The sequence below is a fragment of the Myotis daubentonii genome, chromosome 7 (genome assembly GCF_963259705.1).
Source record: "Myotis daubentonii chromosome 7, mMyoDau2.1, whole genome shotgun sequence".
NCBI classification, from domain to species: domain Eukaryota; kingdom Metazoa; phylum Chordata; class Mammalia; order Chiroptera; family Vespertilionidae; genus Myotis; species Myotis daubentonii.
Window position 1 is genome coordinate 61,387,966 of NC_081846.1, and position 18,218 is coordinate 61,406,183.

Below are 18,218 nucleotides of genomic sequence, written 5' to 3' on the forward strand. Positions count from 1 at the left end.
GACCTATCATATATGAATCATGTATTATGTATTGGAAATAGTTCAGGAAAGCTGCTGCGTTTTCTCTCTCCATAATTAACTTCCAATTCCTAAAACAACACTAAATCCTAGGATTTCCTGAGATGGAAAACACTTGGTTTTCCTGGAACAACTATTAAATTCCCCAAAGGGATAACAAGTTGCTCATTTTGCCAATTATCACAAGTCATTCCTCAGAGATCTTATCCTCAGTGGATAGGTTTCTATCCACTATGATCGTTTTAGAAACAGAAGTTCTCCAGAATAGGGAGCCCAGGCTCTACCTCCTATTGGTGCTAATTTCAATTCCTACCTGAGGTCCCCTTTCCAGAATTTTCCACTTGCTCCATTTCTCCATCCTCAAGTTTCAGTGATTAGTGCTGATCAGGATTATCTCGGGGTTCTGTTTTGTGTAGCAGACCGCATGCAGAGATAATAAGATAGCTAGAGTTTTCATATCTGATGGGCCTCACTGCTTCAGCAGTCTGGAGAGTGGAGCAACATTTTCCATAAGCTTGTCTGATAAGTAAAGTCGGACCAAGCAGGTCCTCTAACACAGGCCTTGCCCCGTCCTGTGGCAGACCCAGAAATGAGGACAGCTGACTCGAGCTTCGTTCAGGGAAAAACCAAAAGTCAGATATATTAAATCCCAAATGTATCTTCCTCAATTTGATACGACATTTATTAGCTTTCAATGTTCAGGTTATATCAGTGCTTCTCAGAACTGAATGCGTCTGTGACTCTGAGAATCTTCTGATTCCCGGAGTCTGGGATTTGGCAGGAGATTCTGCATTTCTAACCACCTCCCAGGTGATGCTGGTCCAAAGCTGGTCCATAGCATATACTTTGAAAAACAAGAGATTCTAGAAGCTTAGAAGTTCTCAGACGTTTCATGTGCAAAAGAATTCCTTGGGGAAATTGTTTAAAAGGCAGAGTCCAAATTGCATGCCCAGAGGGTCTCCGGTGGAGCCCAGGCACTGGGCGTCAGGGCATCAGCAAATCACGCCACAGTTGAGGGTGAGCTGGATTCAACTTTGGGCAAGGCATCAGACCAAGGTGCCAGCACTCTTGGCTTTACAACCTACTAAATCTGTGACCTGAAATAAGTAATTTAACATCTTTTAGGCATAGTTCCCCACAGCTGTAAATGGGTTTTGTATTGTCTGCTCTGTTGGTGCCCTCATATTGCTGAGACATTCTATATGTTCACAAGCTACACAGATGTAAGTTTCTGGCAGCCCTCTGTAATCATTTCCACATCATTTGATAACAGGATGTCACCGCCTTCTGCCTGATGTAGGGCCCGCCCCACTTTTCTGTCCTTTGAAATATTCAGAGAGGATCACAGGAATATGTTCTGAGGGAGTTCTGGAACCTCACCAGGAAGCCTCAGATGCTGAGAAACAAAAAAAAACCTACTTAGCAGAGTCCGTCAGAGGTAGGCTTCACCCCTGTCAGTGCTGGCGATCAGAACAATTGCAGATGCAAATCTGAACCCAGAAAGCACCTGTCCCCTAAAAGATTACTTTTGTCTTTATGCTCCAATAGTATCTTTGATATTCTTTTGTTCTTCAAACCTAAAGCTTTGGTTTAAAGACCTTATGACACTGACGAAGCTTTCTTTTTCCCTCCCTGCCTAGTTAAAAAAAAAGAGGACCAGTGGCCCTTGTGTTTGCATCAGCTATGTTTCTGAGGCTAAAGTGGTGACACTGTTTTTGATTAATTGAAAACAATGCAAGTATCACGTAACATTCTGGTTCTTCCATTTCTTCCATTTCATTGAACATCTATTCAATCTCACAGTCCCATCAGCCTGCAGAATACATCCGCTCATCTTTCTGTGTGCATCCCCTTCCACTCTAGCACCCTCACATTCAACATCTGTTGCTTATTCAAGATGCAGGAAAATTCCCTTTTGGGAGAGATCATACTCCAAAGACATGTGAGTGCACAATTGCTTGGAAATAATGATCTGAGCCAATACAAAACATCAACTTAAAAAATAAAAATAAAGGAAACTGAATATGTAAACATGTACTGCATAGTATCTGAACCCACATTTATGCCAAAATATGGACACATACACCCACATACACACAAATACACGCACACTGCATGCACACATACATGCACAGGAACTTTTGAAATCTTTTATAACTGAAAAGGATTTCACATGCAAATGTTGCCCTGAGCTCAGTTGAGTCGGAGAGTCTCTGAGAGACTTGGAGGAGGAACGATGACTCCTGGAGCCTGAGTGTGATGAAGGTCTCCAGGGAAGTCCTTCCCATCACATATGCTCACCCAAGAGCAGCTTCCCCAGCAGACTCATTCCTGAAATTGTAACATTAGAAGGTTTTTTCTTTTAACACGTTAAGCGCCAAGCCCGTTTTATCTTCCTTTCCGTTTAGCCCGCGATATCCGATTTCACCAATATGCTGGCTGCACCAGTGACTGAGGAGGTCTGGATGGAAAGTATAGTGTCAGTCACCTTGACTGATGCGGTGCTTAACGTGGGAAGGAAGGAAGAAAAGGAAGGAAGGAAGGAAGGAAGGAAGGAAGGAAGGAAGGAAGGAAGGAAGGAAGGAAGGAAGGAAGGAGCAGCCCTGGCCGGTGGCTCAGTGGTTAGAGTGCCGGGTTCGGTTGCAGGCTCAGTTCCTGGCCCTGGTTGGGATGTGTGCGGGAGGCAACAAACGGGTGTGTCTCCCTCACATCCATGTTTCTCTGTGTGTGTGTGTCTCCCTCTCCCTGCCATTCTCTCTAAAAATCAACGGGAAAAAAATCCTCAGGGCTGGGGCCTGAGTAACTAGATGGCGGAGGAGTGGCCGGGGTCCCTCGGGGCGGCCATGGTGGCAGCGGCATCACCGCCCTAACTCACTGCCCCCTTTTCCAGCCCTGACGGCGCTGCGAAAGCCAGGCAGTGGCCCAGCCTGGGAGCCGAGAGCCCCGCACACCCTGCAGCGGGGCACAAGGAACCCGGCTGGGCGGCGGTGACCGCGTTCCCCTCGGCGGTTCGGGCCCTGTGACGCCAGCAGCGGACGTGCCGTTCCCTGCCGCGCTCCCCGCAGCCCTGCCTAGCGGACCAGCCCAGAGGCCGCGTCCTCCTCCCCGAGGCTGGGCCCGGCCTCCGCCTCCGTCTCCCGGTCTCCCGCGATGGCGATGGTGATGCCGAGCAGCAGCGGCTCCAAGGCCGAGTTCGTTGTCGGGGGCAAATACAAGCTGGTGCGGAAGATCGGGTCTGGCTCCTTCGGGGACATCTACCTGGCGATCAACGTCACCAACGGCGAGGAGGTGGCGGTGAAGCTCGAGTCGCAGAAGGCCCGGCACCCGCAGCTGCTGTACGAGAGCAAGCTCTACAAGATCCTGCAGGGCGGGGTGGGCATCCCCCACATCCGCTGGTACGGGCAGGAGAAGGACTACAACGTGCTGGTCATGGACCTCCTGGGGCCCAGCCTGGAGGACCTGTTCAACTTCTGCTCCCGGAGGTTCACCCTGAAAACTGTGCTGATGCTCGCCGACCAGATGATCAGCAGGGTGGAGTACGTGCACACGAAGAACTTCATACACCGAGACATCAAGCCCGACAACTTCCTCATGGGCATCGGGCGCCACTGCAACAAACTATTCCTGATTGATGTTGGTCTGGCCAAAAAGTACCGAGACAACAGGACGAAGCAGCACATACCGTACAGAGAAGACAAAAACCTCACGGGCACCGCCCGCTACGCGAGCATCAATGCGCATCTGGGCATTGAACAGAGTCGCCGGGACGACATGGAATCCTTGGGCTATGTTCTGATGTATTTTAACAGAACCAGCCTGCCGTGGCAAGGGTTAAAGGCTGCCACAAAGAAACAGAAGTACGAAAAAATTAGCGAAAAGAAGATGTCCATTCCCGTGGAAGTGCTATGCAAGGGGTTTCCCACCGAATTTGCCATGTACTTAAACTACTGCCGTGGGCTGCGCTTTGAGGAAGCCCCGGATTACATGTACCTGAGGCAGCTCTTCCGCATTCTTTTCAGGACCCTGAACCACCAATATGACTACACATTTGACTGGACGATGTTAAAGCAGAAGGCAGCACAGCAGGCGGCGTCTTCAAGTGGGCCGGGTCAGCAGGCCCAACCCTCCACAGGTCTCTAAGCATGAACCAAGGAACAGAAGGCGCAGTGCAGCTGACCCGAGCAACATGTTTCTCCCCAAATCTAGACATTTTAGTCCCTAGGTACACTAGCCAGTGGTTGTGGACAACCATTTACTTGCTGTAAAGAACTTAATTTCAGTATAAACTGGATCTGGGCAGCATTGGTGATGCTGTGTCCCAAGTTGTAGCCGCTGTAGTTGTGAATAATAACTGAGATGGTGAAATATGGTGTCCAGTTTTCTATTGCTTTTTTTTTTTTCAAGTGGAAACGTTAACTAGATGGTTGACACCACAAATTGGTGGAGAAATTGTGCATATGCCAATTTTTTAAAGTCTCTTTCTTTGAACTAGAGCAGTGGTCGGCAAACTGCGGCTCGCGAGCCACATGCGGCTCTTTGACCCCTTGAGTGTGGCTCTTCCACAAAATACCGACTTCTGCGCATGGGCCACGAGTTTCAATCACACTGTACATGCGCACCCGCACGTGGTATTTTGTGGAAGAGCCACACTCAAGGGGCCAAAGAGCCGCATGTGGCTGGTGAGCCACAGTTTGCCGACCACTGAACTAGAGTGCTTTGAGATCTCATTTCAGAAGAACGGCATGAAGAGTCTTCAGCCACAGTTGTGATGGTTGTACATGCTCATAGTTGTGCACTCTTAGGGTTTATCCATCCCTGGGGTTAGCAAGTTGTTCACTTAAAACATTCTTAAGATGTTTGGCTTCTTGTTTGCAAGCCAGCTGATATGGTAGTAACCAAAGATTCCAGTGTTTGGGCATAGGAAAGACTGCCTGCTAACCTGAGCTAGAAATTACATCTAAAGTGGAGGCTTAAGAAAAACATAGTGACTACTAGATTATCCTTAGTACTCTGCATTAACTCTATAATCTTCTTGGTATTTTTTTTAAAAAAACATATTTGTCACAGAAATTTAGTTAACATATTAAAACTGAATATGTACGTATGTTGCTTAGATAAATGTAGTCACTGTAAACATCTATATGACCTGGGATTTTGTTTTTATTTTGAAATGGGAGCTTTTTTGTTTACAAGTTCATTTAAAACTAAAAACTGTTTCTGTAAGGAAAAAGAAAATATCCTAGGTGCGGATTAACAAAAGAAAAAGAAGAAGAAAGAAAAGAGCACATGTTAAACTTTGTCAATGGTTTGCTCCTCCCTTTGGGTGAGTCTATGTGCTTCTTTCAGATAGATTTCTGTATGCGTTTCCTATGACAAAGTACCACCAGCTTAGTGGCTCAGTGCAACACAAACTACTTACTTTACAGCTGGAAGTCGGAAGTTAAAACTGGGTTTCACAGGGCTGCATTCTGTCTGGAAGCTCTACTGGAGAATCCATCTCCTTGCCTTGTCTAGCTTGTAGAAGCCATCAACATTCCTTGGCTGGTGAATGCTTCCTAAATCCTAGCCAATAGCCTAATTTCTCTTTCTTCCTCTGAGCTCTGTTTTCATCTTCATAATTTCTCTGACTCTTCTGCCTCCCTCTTCCACCTTTTAAGGACCCTTAGGATTATACTGAGCCAATCCAGGGAGTCAGGATAATCTCCTCATCTCACGATTCTTAATCACATCTGCAAAATCCGTGTTGACATATAAGGTAACATATTTACAGGTTTCAAGGATTAGGATGTGAACATCCATTATTCTGCCTACCATTATTTCTAGAAAACTACAGTATAAAGGGTTGGTTTTGCTATTAGGGCCCAGGAAGTAAAGGAGTGAGAAGGCAGGACCTGGATAGAAATGGATAGGACACCAAAATAAAGATATTGAGCACCTGAGAAAGAGGAGGTGTTCCCAAATTAGGGAATAACAAAAAGGTAAGCAGTGATGAAGTCGAATTTTTTCTACTTCATCGTTTTCATTAGAGCTGGCTACGAAATCTCCTGCAGCCTCTTCCCCTGGCTGGCCCCACCTCTGATGGGCCCCCACCACTCCAATTGGCCTGCAGTCCCTCCCCACAGCCAGCTCTGCTCCAATTGGCTGCCCCCACACCAATTGAGGGTGGGGCTGGCCAGCCAACCTTCCACAGCCCCTCCCCCAGCCCTGCCCCCAATCATCCCACCCACCCCAATCAGGGGCAGGGCCCACCAGCCAACCACCTGCGGCCCCTCTTCCCAGCTGGCTCGGTCCTGATCAGGTCCCAATGGGGTGGGCTGGCCAGCCAACCTTCCGCTTTCTCCTCCTCCCAACAGGCCTGGCCCTGATCTGCCCTGAGTGGGGTCAGACCAGCCAGACTCCACCCATGCACGAATTCATGCACTGGGCCTCCAGTCTATAATAATAAAATATGCTAATTAGACCGGATGTCCTTCCGGCCGACCTTCCAGATGAAGCCAAGGCTTCCAGAGAAGCCCGGGTCCCGGGTGCCAGAGGGAAACCCATGCCGGCAGCCGAGGGAAGGCTTACTCTTTCACAAATTTCCTGCATCGGGCCTCTAGTCTCTCTCTCTCTATATATAAAAGTGTCCAACTGTCCAACCAACCACTATGACGCGCACTGACCACCAGGGGCAGATGCTCGATGCAGGAGCTGGCGACCTGCAGTGAATTGGCAGTGGCGGTTCTTAAGTGACACACCCTGAAAACCAGAGAGAAGGGAGCCCGATTCCTCACAGGACCACGAGATTCCACCTTCGGCCATGGGTTATGTTGTTGCTAAGGCACTGTCGGCCTCTAATCTGGTTTACTGCACACTTGCATTTGTGTTCCACACTCTGTACGACAGCAACTTTGCAGAGTGCCCTCTCGCACGCCGGGACCCCTCGGGGGATGTCAGAGAGCCAGTTTCAGCCCCATCTCCACAGACCAGGCCGAGGGACCCCACATGCTGGAGGGACCCGACTCACTCCAGAGATTCTGGGGAGGGACCACCAGAGGTTGGCTCCAGGGTGTGTCCAGCCCGTCTTGCCCAGTCCCGTCCCGCCAGCCACCTTCTAATTAATTTCCTTTCAATGTGCATGAATTCCTGACCTGGTTACTAGTATCCTATCTAATAAAAGAGAAACATGGTAATTGGCGTACGACCGCTACCCTTCCCATTGGCTAATCAGGGCAATATGCAAATTAACTGTCAGCCAAGATGGCCGCCGGCAGCCAGGCAGCTTGAAACTAACATGAGGCTTGCTTGCTTCAGTGACAGAGGACTCCAACGTTCCCCGCCTGCTGCTGCAGGCCTCTGAGCTGGCAGTTTGAAACATAGTTACAAAAATAGAAGCTAAACAAAACCCCAGAAACCAGCTTTCAGTGAGCCCGGGATCTCAGAGCTGGAGTTGATACAGAGTTTCGATTGTAGAACTAAACAAACCAGATACCTGCTTTCAGGAGCGGAGGCCTAAGAGCTGGAGCCTCAGAGCTAAAGCTGGCTCAGAATAAAAAAAGAAAAAAAGAAAAAAACAAGCAGTTGGGAGCTTCAGTCCCAGCCTGAAAACAGCCCTCAGCCCCTCACCCAGACTGGCCAGGCACCCAGTGGGGACCCCCACCCTGAAGGGTGTGTGACCAGCTGCAAACAGCCATCATCCCCTCATCCAGGCTGGCCAGGCACACCAGTGGGGACCCCCACCCTGATCCGGGACACCCTTCAGGGCAAACCAGCCAGCCCCCACCCATGCACCAGGCCTCTATTCTATATAGTAAAAGGGTAATATGCCTCCCAGCACCGGCACCGGGATCAGCATGACAGGAGGCAGGGCCCAAACCCCCTGATCGCCCTGTGGCTCTGTGTGTGACAGGGGGCGGGGCCACAACCTCCCTATTGGCCCTGCTCTGTTCATGACAGGGGAAGGTGCCCCAACCCCCTGATCAGCCCTGCTCTGTGCCTGATGGGGGGGAGCTCCCCAACCTCCTGATCACCCTGCGGCTCTGTGTGTGACAGGGTGCGGCGCCCCAACACCCCCACCCCACGGGCCCTGCTCTGTGTGTGACGGGGTAGAGCCATAACCTCCCCATCGGCCCTGCCCTGAGTGTGACAGTGGCAGCACCCCAACCCCCTGATTGGACCTGCTCTGTGGGTGATAGAGGGCGGCGCCCCAACCCCCTGATCCGCCCTGCTCTGTGTGTGACAGGGGGGAGCTCCCCAACCCCCTGATGGGCCCTGCTCTGTGCATGACAGGGGGGAGCTCCCCAACCCCCTGATGGACCCTGATCTGTGCGTGATGGGGGGAGCTCCCCAACCCCCTGATGGACCCTGCTCTGTGCGTGACAGGGGGTGGCACCGCAACCTCCCCATCGACCCTGCCTTGAGTGTGACATGGGGCTGTGCCCTAACCCCCCAATCGGCCCTACCCTGAGCGTGACTGAGGGTGGCATCGCAACTTCCCAATCTGCCCTGCTCTGTGCATGACAGGGGGCGGCGCCCCAACTCCCCAATCAGCCCTGCTCTGAGCCCGACCAGGGGCTGCACCTAGGGATTAGGGCCTGCCCTCTGCCAGCCGGGAGCAGGCCTAAGCCAGCAGGTCGTTATCTCCCGAAGGGTCCCAGACTGCGAGAGGGCACAGGCTGGGCTGAGGGATCCCCCCTCCCCCCCAGTGCACAAATTTTTGTGCACCGGGCCTCTAGTATAAATATATATACATATATACATATCTGATGAGAATTATACTGCTTGTTTTTTGTAGTGTCATATGAATAATTTTTCCTTCCTTCTGCTTTCTGTAATTTCTCTGGATTCTACCCTCTAAATATTCTCCCCTTCTGCTGTGAATTGCCTTAGTCCAGGTTACATCTCTTCTCCCTCTAAAATTGTCTCTTATTTTCATGTTTGTTCTTTTAATCCATTCTCCAAACAGCATTCAAAAATATCATTCTAATTGCCTATCTGCCACCTTAGCCCCCCTGCTTCTCAAACCTCAGGTCTTTGCTGGCTTTTCTCACTGATCTTTTTGATGGTCCCTGCAGCCAGACCACCTGCCATGCCCCCATTATCCCCTGAATACCTCCACTACTATTTCATGCTGTCTTTATGTTCCACTAGATTATATCTCCATAAAGGCAGGAATCGCTATACCCAGCATTTGAGATGATGCCCAGAATATAATAATTCTTAGTAAATGTGCTTAATAAGTAAATGTACCACTTTTTAAATAAAAATACAGACAGCATAGCTTTTCCTCTATTCTCAGACAGAGAGGGTGCTTCTGCCCTCGCCAACACCCCTTTGCCAATCACTCTTTCCAGGATAGAACCTTAGCAGTGAGAGCCCAATAGTCATTGGTCTATATCCTTTTGCTCACAGTGATATGTTTCAGAAAACTAATCATTAAGTTAGCATAGAAATGACTAACTATATATGAACTATGATCACAGAGATGTGAAATACGGATGGCACTATAAGCAAACATCAGAAGCCTCTATAGAAAGTCCAAGATAGCTTTGTTACTGTAGTGGCATTGTGGGTAATGAGCTTTCTATTTTCAAAATGCTTTTTTTTCTTTATTGATTAAGGTATACATATGTGTCCTTATCACTCCATTGTACCCCCACCCCCACCCCCACCCCCCACTCATGCCCTCACCCCTCTGGTGTCTGTGTCCATTGGTTAGGCTTATATGCATGCATATAAGTCCTGCATATATTGTTCATTATATCCCATAAATGAGTGAGATCATGTGATATTTATTTTTAATTTGGTTCATATATCTTTCAGGGAAAGTGCTTGCTATTATTTATGTACAGTACACTAGCTAGACAGCATTACCCCTTGCATATAAAGACACAACCACATACAGTTCAATTCAATCAAGTGGTAGGTGTTTTTCCTACATATCTCTAGACAATTAGTTTTTTATACAAATTTAACAGATTTAATACTTTATTTTCTTGTCCACAAAATGATCTTTATTTCCCTTTTTGAAGATAAGCAGCCCAGCAGCAAATATCTAATAGCTATGCCATACGCATGGTTTTTATTCCATAGACGGGGGTGGGGGGGGGGTTGGGGGGCAATGCCTCAGGTTTTCAAGATGCAAAAGTCTCCTGATATTTTGGGGTAACCCTCAAGCCAGCATGGTGTCAGGGATGGTGGTTTAGGGAGACAGAGCTCAGGCACTGACCAGAGTAAAAAGAGGGAAATACTCACAAACAAAATCTTTTGAACTATGTTTCTATGCAACCCAAGGTGATGAGTAAAACAATGAATAAATCACAGCCCCACCTTCATGGAAGACAGATGATATTTTGAACATTATCTCTCTTCATAGTACAGATGTTATTACATTTTCTTTTTCAACCTAAAACTTAAGGTACAGCTTATTACACAAATGTTGTAAAATAAAAAGAGTAGTATCAGGGATCTTTTCTGAAATGATGCAGACACTGTATCATTCTGTAACTACAACTTTTATCTTAACCTTAGTATTCCTATCAATACTGCCTGGTTAATAGTCATGTCTGGTGGCAACAGTCAGCAGTGATGAATCTTTGAACATCTGTCAAATAACCCCCCTGGAATACATTTTGATTAATAAAAATAAAAAAAACCAGGAAGGTTTTTTGACTAAAACATTTAAAGAACTTCTAACAAACAAGTGAAAAGGCGAGGAAAATGTAAAAGAATGTTTAGATTTAGATCTTCTAAATTTCATAGCTAACAATTTAGAGAATATTTGTTCTGTTATGTTTATACAGCTCTATGATAATTAATTGCAACATCGGGTTATATTTTTCCAAATGGATAATGCTAATAGATCTAATATTGCATTTCTCTTACATATAAAGTTGTAGCACTGAAATATATCAACAGTTTTACTAAAGAAACTATGAAACTTCTCCATGCAAGGTACAAAACAAAGCTTTTAAGGGACAGAGGGGCATAATATGTAAGAATTTTTAAAATCCTACCTTGGTCTTACCCACGGTTATTCTGTAGAGAGTACTAGACATGGAATATAGTTCTGCCACATGTAGTCACAGAAGTGCAATAGAAACAATGAGGAGACTGGTATGTTGCATTTGGCCCTACTAACACAGCAGGTACTTAATAATACTAGTAACTGTTTGGTGATGATGTATAATAAAGCAAATAGCACTCAGAGGTAATTGTTCACAGTGACAGAATTTTGGTAGTCAGTTCCAACAAAATTCTTTAGTAACTTTTAGAGAAGAAATCACTTTATTTAAAAAATGTAATAGCCATAAGAAACATTTTGGAAAACATTAAATTATACTTTCTCTGTGAAATAGTCATGCTATAAGACCCTTTGGTATTTGAAACATCTTTGCTTAGGTGAAAATTATCCTAGCTTACCCTGTACTAAAATTCTTAGCTAACAATAATAATTATAATATTTAAAAATATCACTGACAATTTTTAGGCAAAACAATCAATTGCAAATTAGAAAAACTAGGTATCTGTTTATGTCTTATTGTATTTATTCATTTAATAATTATCATAACTGGAGTTTTAATAGATAAGCTGATTTTGAAGTTAAGAAGGAAATAATAAAAATACAAGAACAGACATTTCTTTCAAAATAAATCAATTGCTTAAAATTGTTCAGATGAAAACTGAACCTCACAGAAGTTAGCAACCTGCCTTTAATCACACAGTTAGGAAATGATGCAGCTACAATTTTGATCCATATCTGTCTGACTCCATTTTCATGTTCCTAACCATCTTGCTGTATGACCTCCAAATATAAGAACACATCTTAAAATAATAGACTTCTATAATTGCATTTGTTTACTAGCAAGGTTCTGCATACTGCCTCATGGTGCCAAATTGGACTCCAGAAATGTTCTTTTTGGCAGGCAGTTTACTCCTTCCCACCTCATTCATCTTCCTGGAGGAGTGGGAAGATATTTGAGCTGCAACCTCTGATTTAATGTAGACTGTAGTTCAAATTATTTTCAAAGTACTTTCCCATATTGTATTTGCTATGCAGGATAGATAACTCCAAAGGTTAACAGGAAATGCACTGCTATTCCCATATGGCGAGAGTGGACCGAAGAACAGAAAACTTAAATAACTCACGAAGGATCACTGGAAAATGGTGAAAAGAGCACCAGCTCTGATACAGATTCTCATTTGATTTACTTTGGAGCAAGTCTCTAAAACCATCTAAGCCTCAGTTTTATCACATATAAAATGGAGTATTACCATTCCTACAGGGTGTGATGAGGCTTAATTAGATTATACAGATAAACCCTCTGACAGAAGGTCTGTCATCTAACAGATTCTCAATAAAAATTAATTTTTTTCTGTTGTTAATGATTGAAACTGAAGTTAACAATGTCTGAAGAAATGAGGTCAGTGGGTAAGGTAATAAAGATCCCTTCTGCTGTCTCACCGGATATGGTTCTACCCATCTTTGTGAATGCTGATGAGAAGCTTAATTAAGTTAAAGAGTATGATCAATATATTCTTAAGTTAAATGGAAAGAGAATCAATGTTTAACTAGATTTTTAATTATAAAAATGAATATATGCTTATGGTAAAAATAAATTCAAAGAGTAATAGGAATAAAACTATAAGTCATCTACCTTAAAGTTCCAACAACACTTCAGAAATAATTTCTACTGGCTATGTCTATACTCCTATTCTTTTCATGCTCAAAGAAGTTTTATAATATCTAAATATACAGATAATATTTATTTGTAGCTACTTAACTAAAATAGGCTATAAATATCTATAATAAAAGTATAATATGCTAATTAGACCAGACATCCTTCTGGACATCCTTCCGGATGACCTTCCAGATGAAGCTGGCACTGTGAGGGAAACCTGGGTCCCGGTTGCCTGCTGACGGCTGGAGGGAAGCTGGTGCCAGCAGCAGGGGGAAGGAAGGCCTACTCTTGCAAGAATTTCATGTATCGGGCCTCTAGTATAAAAACATATAGAGAGACATATATGCAAAGGAATACTACATACACAATGGAGGTGTATATACAAATATATAAATGCATAAATTTATACTACATATAGCACATTCTTTATAACATCTCTGTACTACTCTACAAGTCAGAATTTTTCTGTCATCTTGAAACTCTTTTGGGCTATTAAAACAATACTGCAACAAACATAAATCTTTGCACATATCTAAAGCTCTCTCTCTAGAATACATTCTAGAAGTAGGTCTCAGACAAGTCTCTCTCTGCTACTCCAAACAGTGGCTCATCCCTCCAATAGTGTATGAGTGCCTATTTACTCTCAACCACGCTAATACTTGTTTACATTTGACAAATGGAAAAGAGAAAAATGTAAACTCACTGCATTACTTTAATCATTTGTAAGGCTAAAAAATGTTTTGGCCTTTGTAAATCTTTTCCTATGAACTATAGTTAGCTCATTTTAATATATTTCTTTAATTTGTGAGAGCTATTAGTCATTATATTTTCTCATAAATCAATTTCATTAATTGCCACTTAAATTGTCAAAGTATTTAAAATAATTTTAAGATTTATTCTTTGTGTTTTTTAGGGTAATCATGTGATTTAACAACAATGTAAATTATCGATAAAATAATTATTTAATATTTTTAGTTTTTATACTAACTTAATTATATTGGTTAATGTTAAACCATGTCACTTAATATTAACAATAAATTTACTTCTCTTTTCTAGTATACTTATTTTTCTTTTTGTTTAATTACATAGGCCAGTATTTTTAGAATAATATAATATACTTTCATAGACATTTTTCCAAAGGAGATATACTGATGGTCAAGAGGTACATGAAAATATGTTCAACATCATTAATCGTTAAAGAAGTGCACATGAAAACTACAATGAGAAACCACCTATCACCTGTTAGAATGTCTATTATCAAAAAAACAAGGTGAGGATATGCATAAAAGGGAACCTTTGTGCACTGCTGGTGGGAATGTAAATTGGTGCAGCTGCTGTGGAAAACAGTAGGGAAGTTCCTCAAAAAGTTAAAAATAGAACTGCCTTACAACCCAGTGATATCACTTCTGGGTGATAATGAAAACATTAACTTGTAAAGATATATGCACCACATGTCCAAGATGGCTCTGTTTACAATTCCAAGGAATGTAAACTACCTAAATGTCCATTGATGGATGAATAGATTTTTTTAAAAAAATGCATTTTTTTTCAGCCATAAAAATAATAAATTATTTCCATTTGTGATATTAATGATCTTGAGGACATTATGCTTGATTAGTGAGACAGAGAAATACAGATACCATATGATCTCTCTTATATGTGGAATCTAAAGAAATAAATTTAAAAATAAATAAACAAGCTCATAGATACAGAGAACAGATTAGTGGTGTCCAGGGACAAAGACAAGGGGAGGAAAGAAATGGGTGAAGATAAAAAAAAGTCACTTTTTAAAATTAAAAACTAAAATGATGTATTCAATGTCTTAAAAAAGAGAAAGCAAAGAACGTATCTTTAGTGAGGAGCTAATTGCAATATTTGTTTAGATAAACAAATATTGGGATGATAAACATTGCATAATTCATCAGCTTTACAACATAGAATGACTTAGATGGAGAATATGCAAAAAAACAAACAAACCAGGTATATCAGTTTAGCAAGCACAATTGCTAGTTCTGCGGTTAACAACAAAATTTTTAATAAAAATAAAAGGATAATGGCTCTAAAGTGTTGATTCTGCCTTAGAGTTACGATTACAATTGGATAAACTCCAATTTGAATTCACATTTTATTCCACTAAGATTGTAAAACAATTATGATTATCACTCCATTTGTTACAACAGTGCTGTTCAAAGCTAGTCAGATCTGTGTTAGTGATTTGTCAGGTATCTAGTGAAGGATTGCTTTATCCTTAAAAATTAAATTAAGGACCTCTTTTTTATTTAAAAAAAAAAGTGCATTAGAAGCCAAGCTACAGAGTGGGAGAAGATATTTCAATGCATATAGCTAACAAAAGCTCTAAATCTAGAATATAAAAATGACTCCTTCAAATCAACCATTCAAAGACAAAGAACCCGGTACTCCCCGACATCCTACGTCCAAAATGGCCGCGATCGGCAAGGAGAGACGTCGCTGAGGGGCTTACCGGAGGCAAGGGGATCCTAACATTTTCAGAGAATCTTTTGAAAAGAACAAGTCTACTTCAATAAATGAAGGAGAATAAAGAAAATTCCAGCCCTTCAGTAACCTCAGCAAACCTGGACCACACAAAACCATGTTGGTACTGGGATAAGAAAGACTTGGCTCATACACCCTCTCAGCTAGAAGGACTTGACCCAGCCACTGAGGCCCGGTACCGCCGAGAGGGGGCTCGGTTCATCTTTGATGTGGGCACACGTTTGGGACTACACTATGATACCCTGGCAACTGGAATAATTTATTTTCATCGCTTCTATATGTTTCATTCCTTTACGCAATTTCCAAGATATGTAACAGGAGCTTGTTCTCTCTTTCTGGCTGGGAAAGTAGAAGAAACACCCAAAAAATGTAAAGATATCATCAAAACAGCTCGTAGTTTATTAAATGATGTACAATTTGGCCAGTTTGGAGATGACCCAAAGGAAGAAGTAATGGTTCTGGAGAGAATCTTACTACAGACCATAAAGTTTGATTTACAGGTAGAACATCCATACCAGTTCCTACTCAAATATGCAAAACAACTCAAAGGTGATAAAAACAAAATTCAAAAGTTGGTTCAAATGGCATGGACATTTGTAAATGACAGTCTCTGCACGACCTTGTCACTGCAGTGGGAACCAGAGATCATAGCAGTGGCAGTGATGTATCTCGCGGGACGTTTGTGCAAATTTGAAATACAAGAATGGACCTCCAAACCCATGTATCGGAGATGGTGGGAGCAGTTTGTGCAAGATGTCCCTGTGGATGTTCTGGAAGATATCTGCCACCAAATCCTGGACCTTTACTCACAAGGAAAACAACAGATGCCTCATCACACGCCTCATCAGCTGCATCAGCCCCCATCGCTCAACCCCACACCACAAGTGCCACCAGTGCCACCGTCACAGTCGGCTCCAGGCCCTGAACCACCGCAGCCCCCACAGAAGGACCCGCAGCCATCAACCCAGCCGCCACCACCGCCACAGCAAGTCCAGCAGCCCAAGAAACCGTCCCCACAGCCTAGTCCCCCCCGCCAGGTGAAGCGAGCCACGGTTGTTTCTCCCAAAGAAGAGAACAAAGCAGCAGAACCACCACCACCTAAAATTCCCAAAATAGAGACCACTCACCCTCCATTGCCTCCGGCCCACCCACCACCAGACCGGAAGCCTCCCCTCGCGGCTGCCTTAGGCGAGGCTGAGCCACCAGGCCCTGTGGATGCCAGTGACCTCCCCAAAGTCCAGATTCCTCCTCCGGCCCACCCGGCCCCTGTGCACCAACCACCACCGCTGCCACACAGGCCACCGCCGCCGCCACCCTCCAGCTACATAACCGGGATGTCCACCACCAGCTCCTACATGTCTGGAGAGGGTTACCAGAGCCTGCAGTCCATGATGAAGACCGAGGGCCCCTCCTACAGCGCCCTGCCCCCTGCCTACGGGCCTCCAGCCCACCTGCCCTACCACCATGTCTACCCCCCCAACCCACCCCCACCACCGGTGCCCCCTCCCCCAGCCTCCTTCCCCCCACCTGCCATCCCAACCCCAACTCCCGGGTACCCTCCACCTCCACCCACCTACAACCCCAACTTCCCGCCCCCACCCCCACGCTTGCCCCCCACCCATGCCGTTCCACCTCACCCTCCTCCAGGCCTGGGCCTGCCTCCAGCTAGCTACCCACCTCCATCTGTCCCCCCTGGAGGACAGCCACCTGTGCCCCCACCCATCCCCCCACCGGGCATGCCTCCAGTCGGGGGCCTGGGGCGCGCAGCCTGGATGAGATAACCTGATGCCTTTTTTCCCCTTTGTTTTTTTAACAAGTTTTTCTAGTTACCTTGAAGGGTAGTTGAAGTGAGGAAGCAGCAGGGTACCTTGTATAATGCTGGACAGTTGCAGTATGGGAAGACATGGACCAGGCCCGGGAGATGGATCAGATGGTCCTCCAGGCCCGGAGTGGGGACAGCCCCGGCAGCGCCCGGGCCGCCCGGCTGTGCTGGTGTCGGCTGAGGGCCGCGTCCTGCACTGGGTGACTATACTAGTGAAAATGTTAACCAGCCATATTGGCTCAATAAATAGCTTCCGTAAGGAGTGAATTTCCTTCTAGAAATCAGTGCCTATTTTTCCTGGATATGCAGTTTTAAACAGTCCAGTTCCATCTGAAGTCAAGCTGTCGTCATCACTTCCATTCCGTGTTCTCTTCCATGACACCCAGTCGCTCAGAAGCAGCTTTTTGATTTAGAGATATTTACATCTTTGTATTAAAGTTATTTTGAAGCGGTAAAAAAAAAAAAAAAAAAAGACAAAGAACCCATGTAAAAATGAGCAAAAGACCTCATAAAAGAAGGTATATTTAAATGTTAAATAAACAGAAGAAATGTAGTCATCAGAAACTACAAATTAAATGCACAATGTGTCTGTTAGAGATTTGGGACTATAATAACAAAACAATAAAAAAGAATAAAAAATTTCATATCTACAGTATGTCCCAAAAATGTATATACATTTTAACAGCTGAGAGCTCAATTTTGAAAGTGAGATGTATTTTAATAATCATTGCCTTTATAATTATTCAAAATATGTATATACATTTTGGGGGATACTCTATATGTAAACATTTTATTTATGACAAGGTGGTATTTCAAATTAATTGGAAAGGAGACACTATTCAATATGCAGTGTGGAAAAAATTGGCTATCTATTTGAAAAAAATAGTTATTCTACTACTTCACATCATACAGACAAATAAATAAATTCTAGCCTTATTAAAGACTTAATCATAAAACTGAAATTATTAAAGGAAAGTACAGAAGAATACATTTTATGTTTTTCTCTTGGGGAAAGCTTTCCTATATAAAGCAACAGCAACAACAACAAAAAAGAAAAAAACAACAACACAGAATTATAAAAGAAGAAAATATGATAAATTTAACTAAATGAAAGTATAAAGCTTATCTACACAATATAAAACAAAGCATAAAGACAAGTGACAGATGAGAAAGAAATAGGTTACAATATATAATAGACAAAAAAG

At 43.9% G+C, this 18,218-nt stretch overlaps 2 protein-coding genes across 2 annotated transcripts; both read left to right on the forward strand.

The window, feature by feature from the left end:
* The first annotated feature begins 3,180 nt into the window (after positions 1 to 3,180).
* LOC132237984 (casein kinase I-like) lies at positions 3,181 to 4,210 on the forward strand. The gene has a single exon (XM_059702504.1). It carries the CDS (start codon positions 3,181 to 3,183, stop codon positions 4,156 to 4,158), a length of 978 nt encoding a protein of 325 aa, XP_059558487.1. The 3' UTR covers positions 4,159 to 4,210.
* Positions 4,211 to 15,102: 10,892 nt separating this feature from the next.
* Positions 15,103 to 17,468, forward strand: LOC132238630 (cyclin-K-like). The gene has a single exon (XM_059704423.1). It carries the CDS (start codon positions 15,224 to 15,226, stop codon positions 16,970 to 16,972), a length of 1,749 nt encoding a protein of 582 aa, XP_059560406.1. The 5' UTR covers positions 15,103 to 15,223; the 3' UTR covers positions 16,973 to 17,468.
* Positions 17,469 to 18,218: the final 750 nt, after the last annotated feature.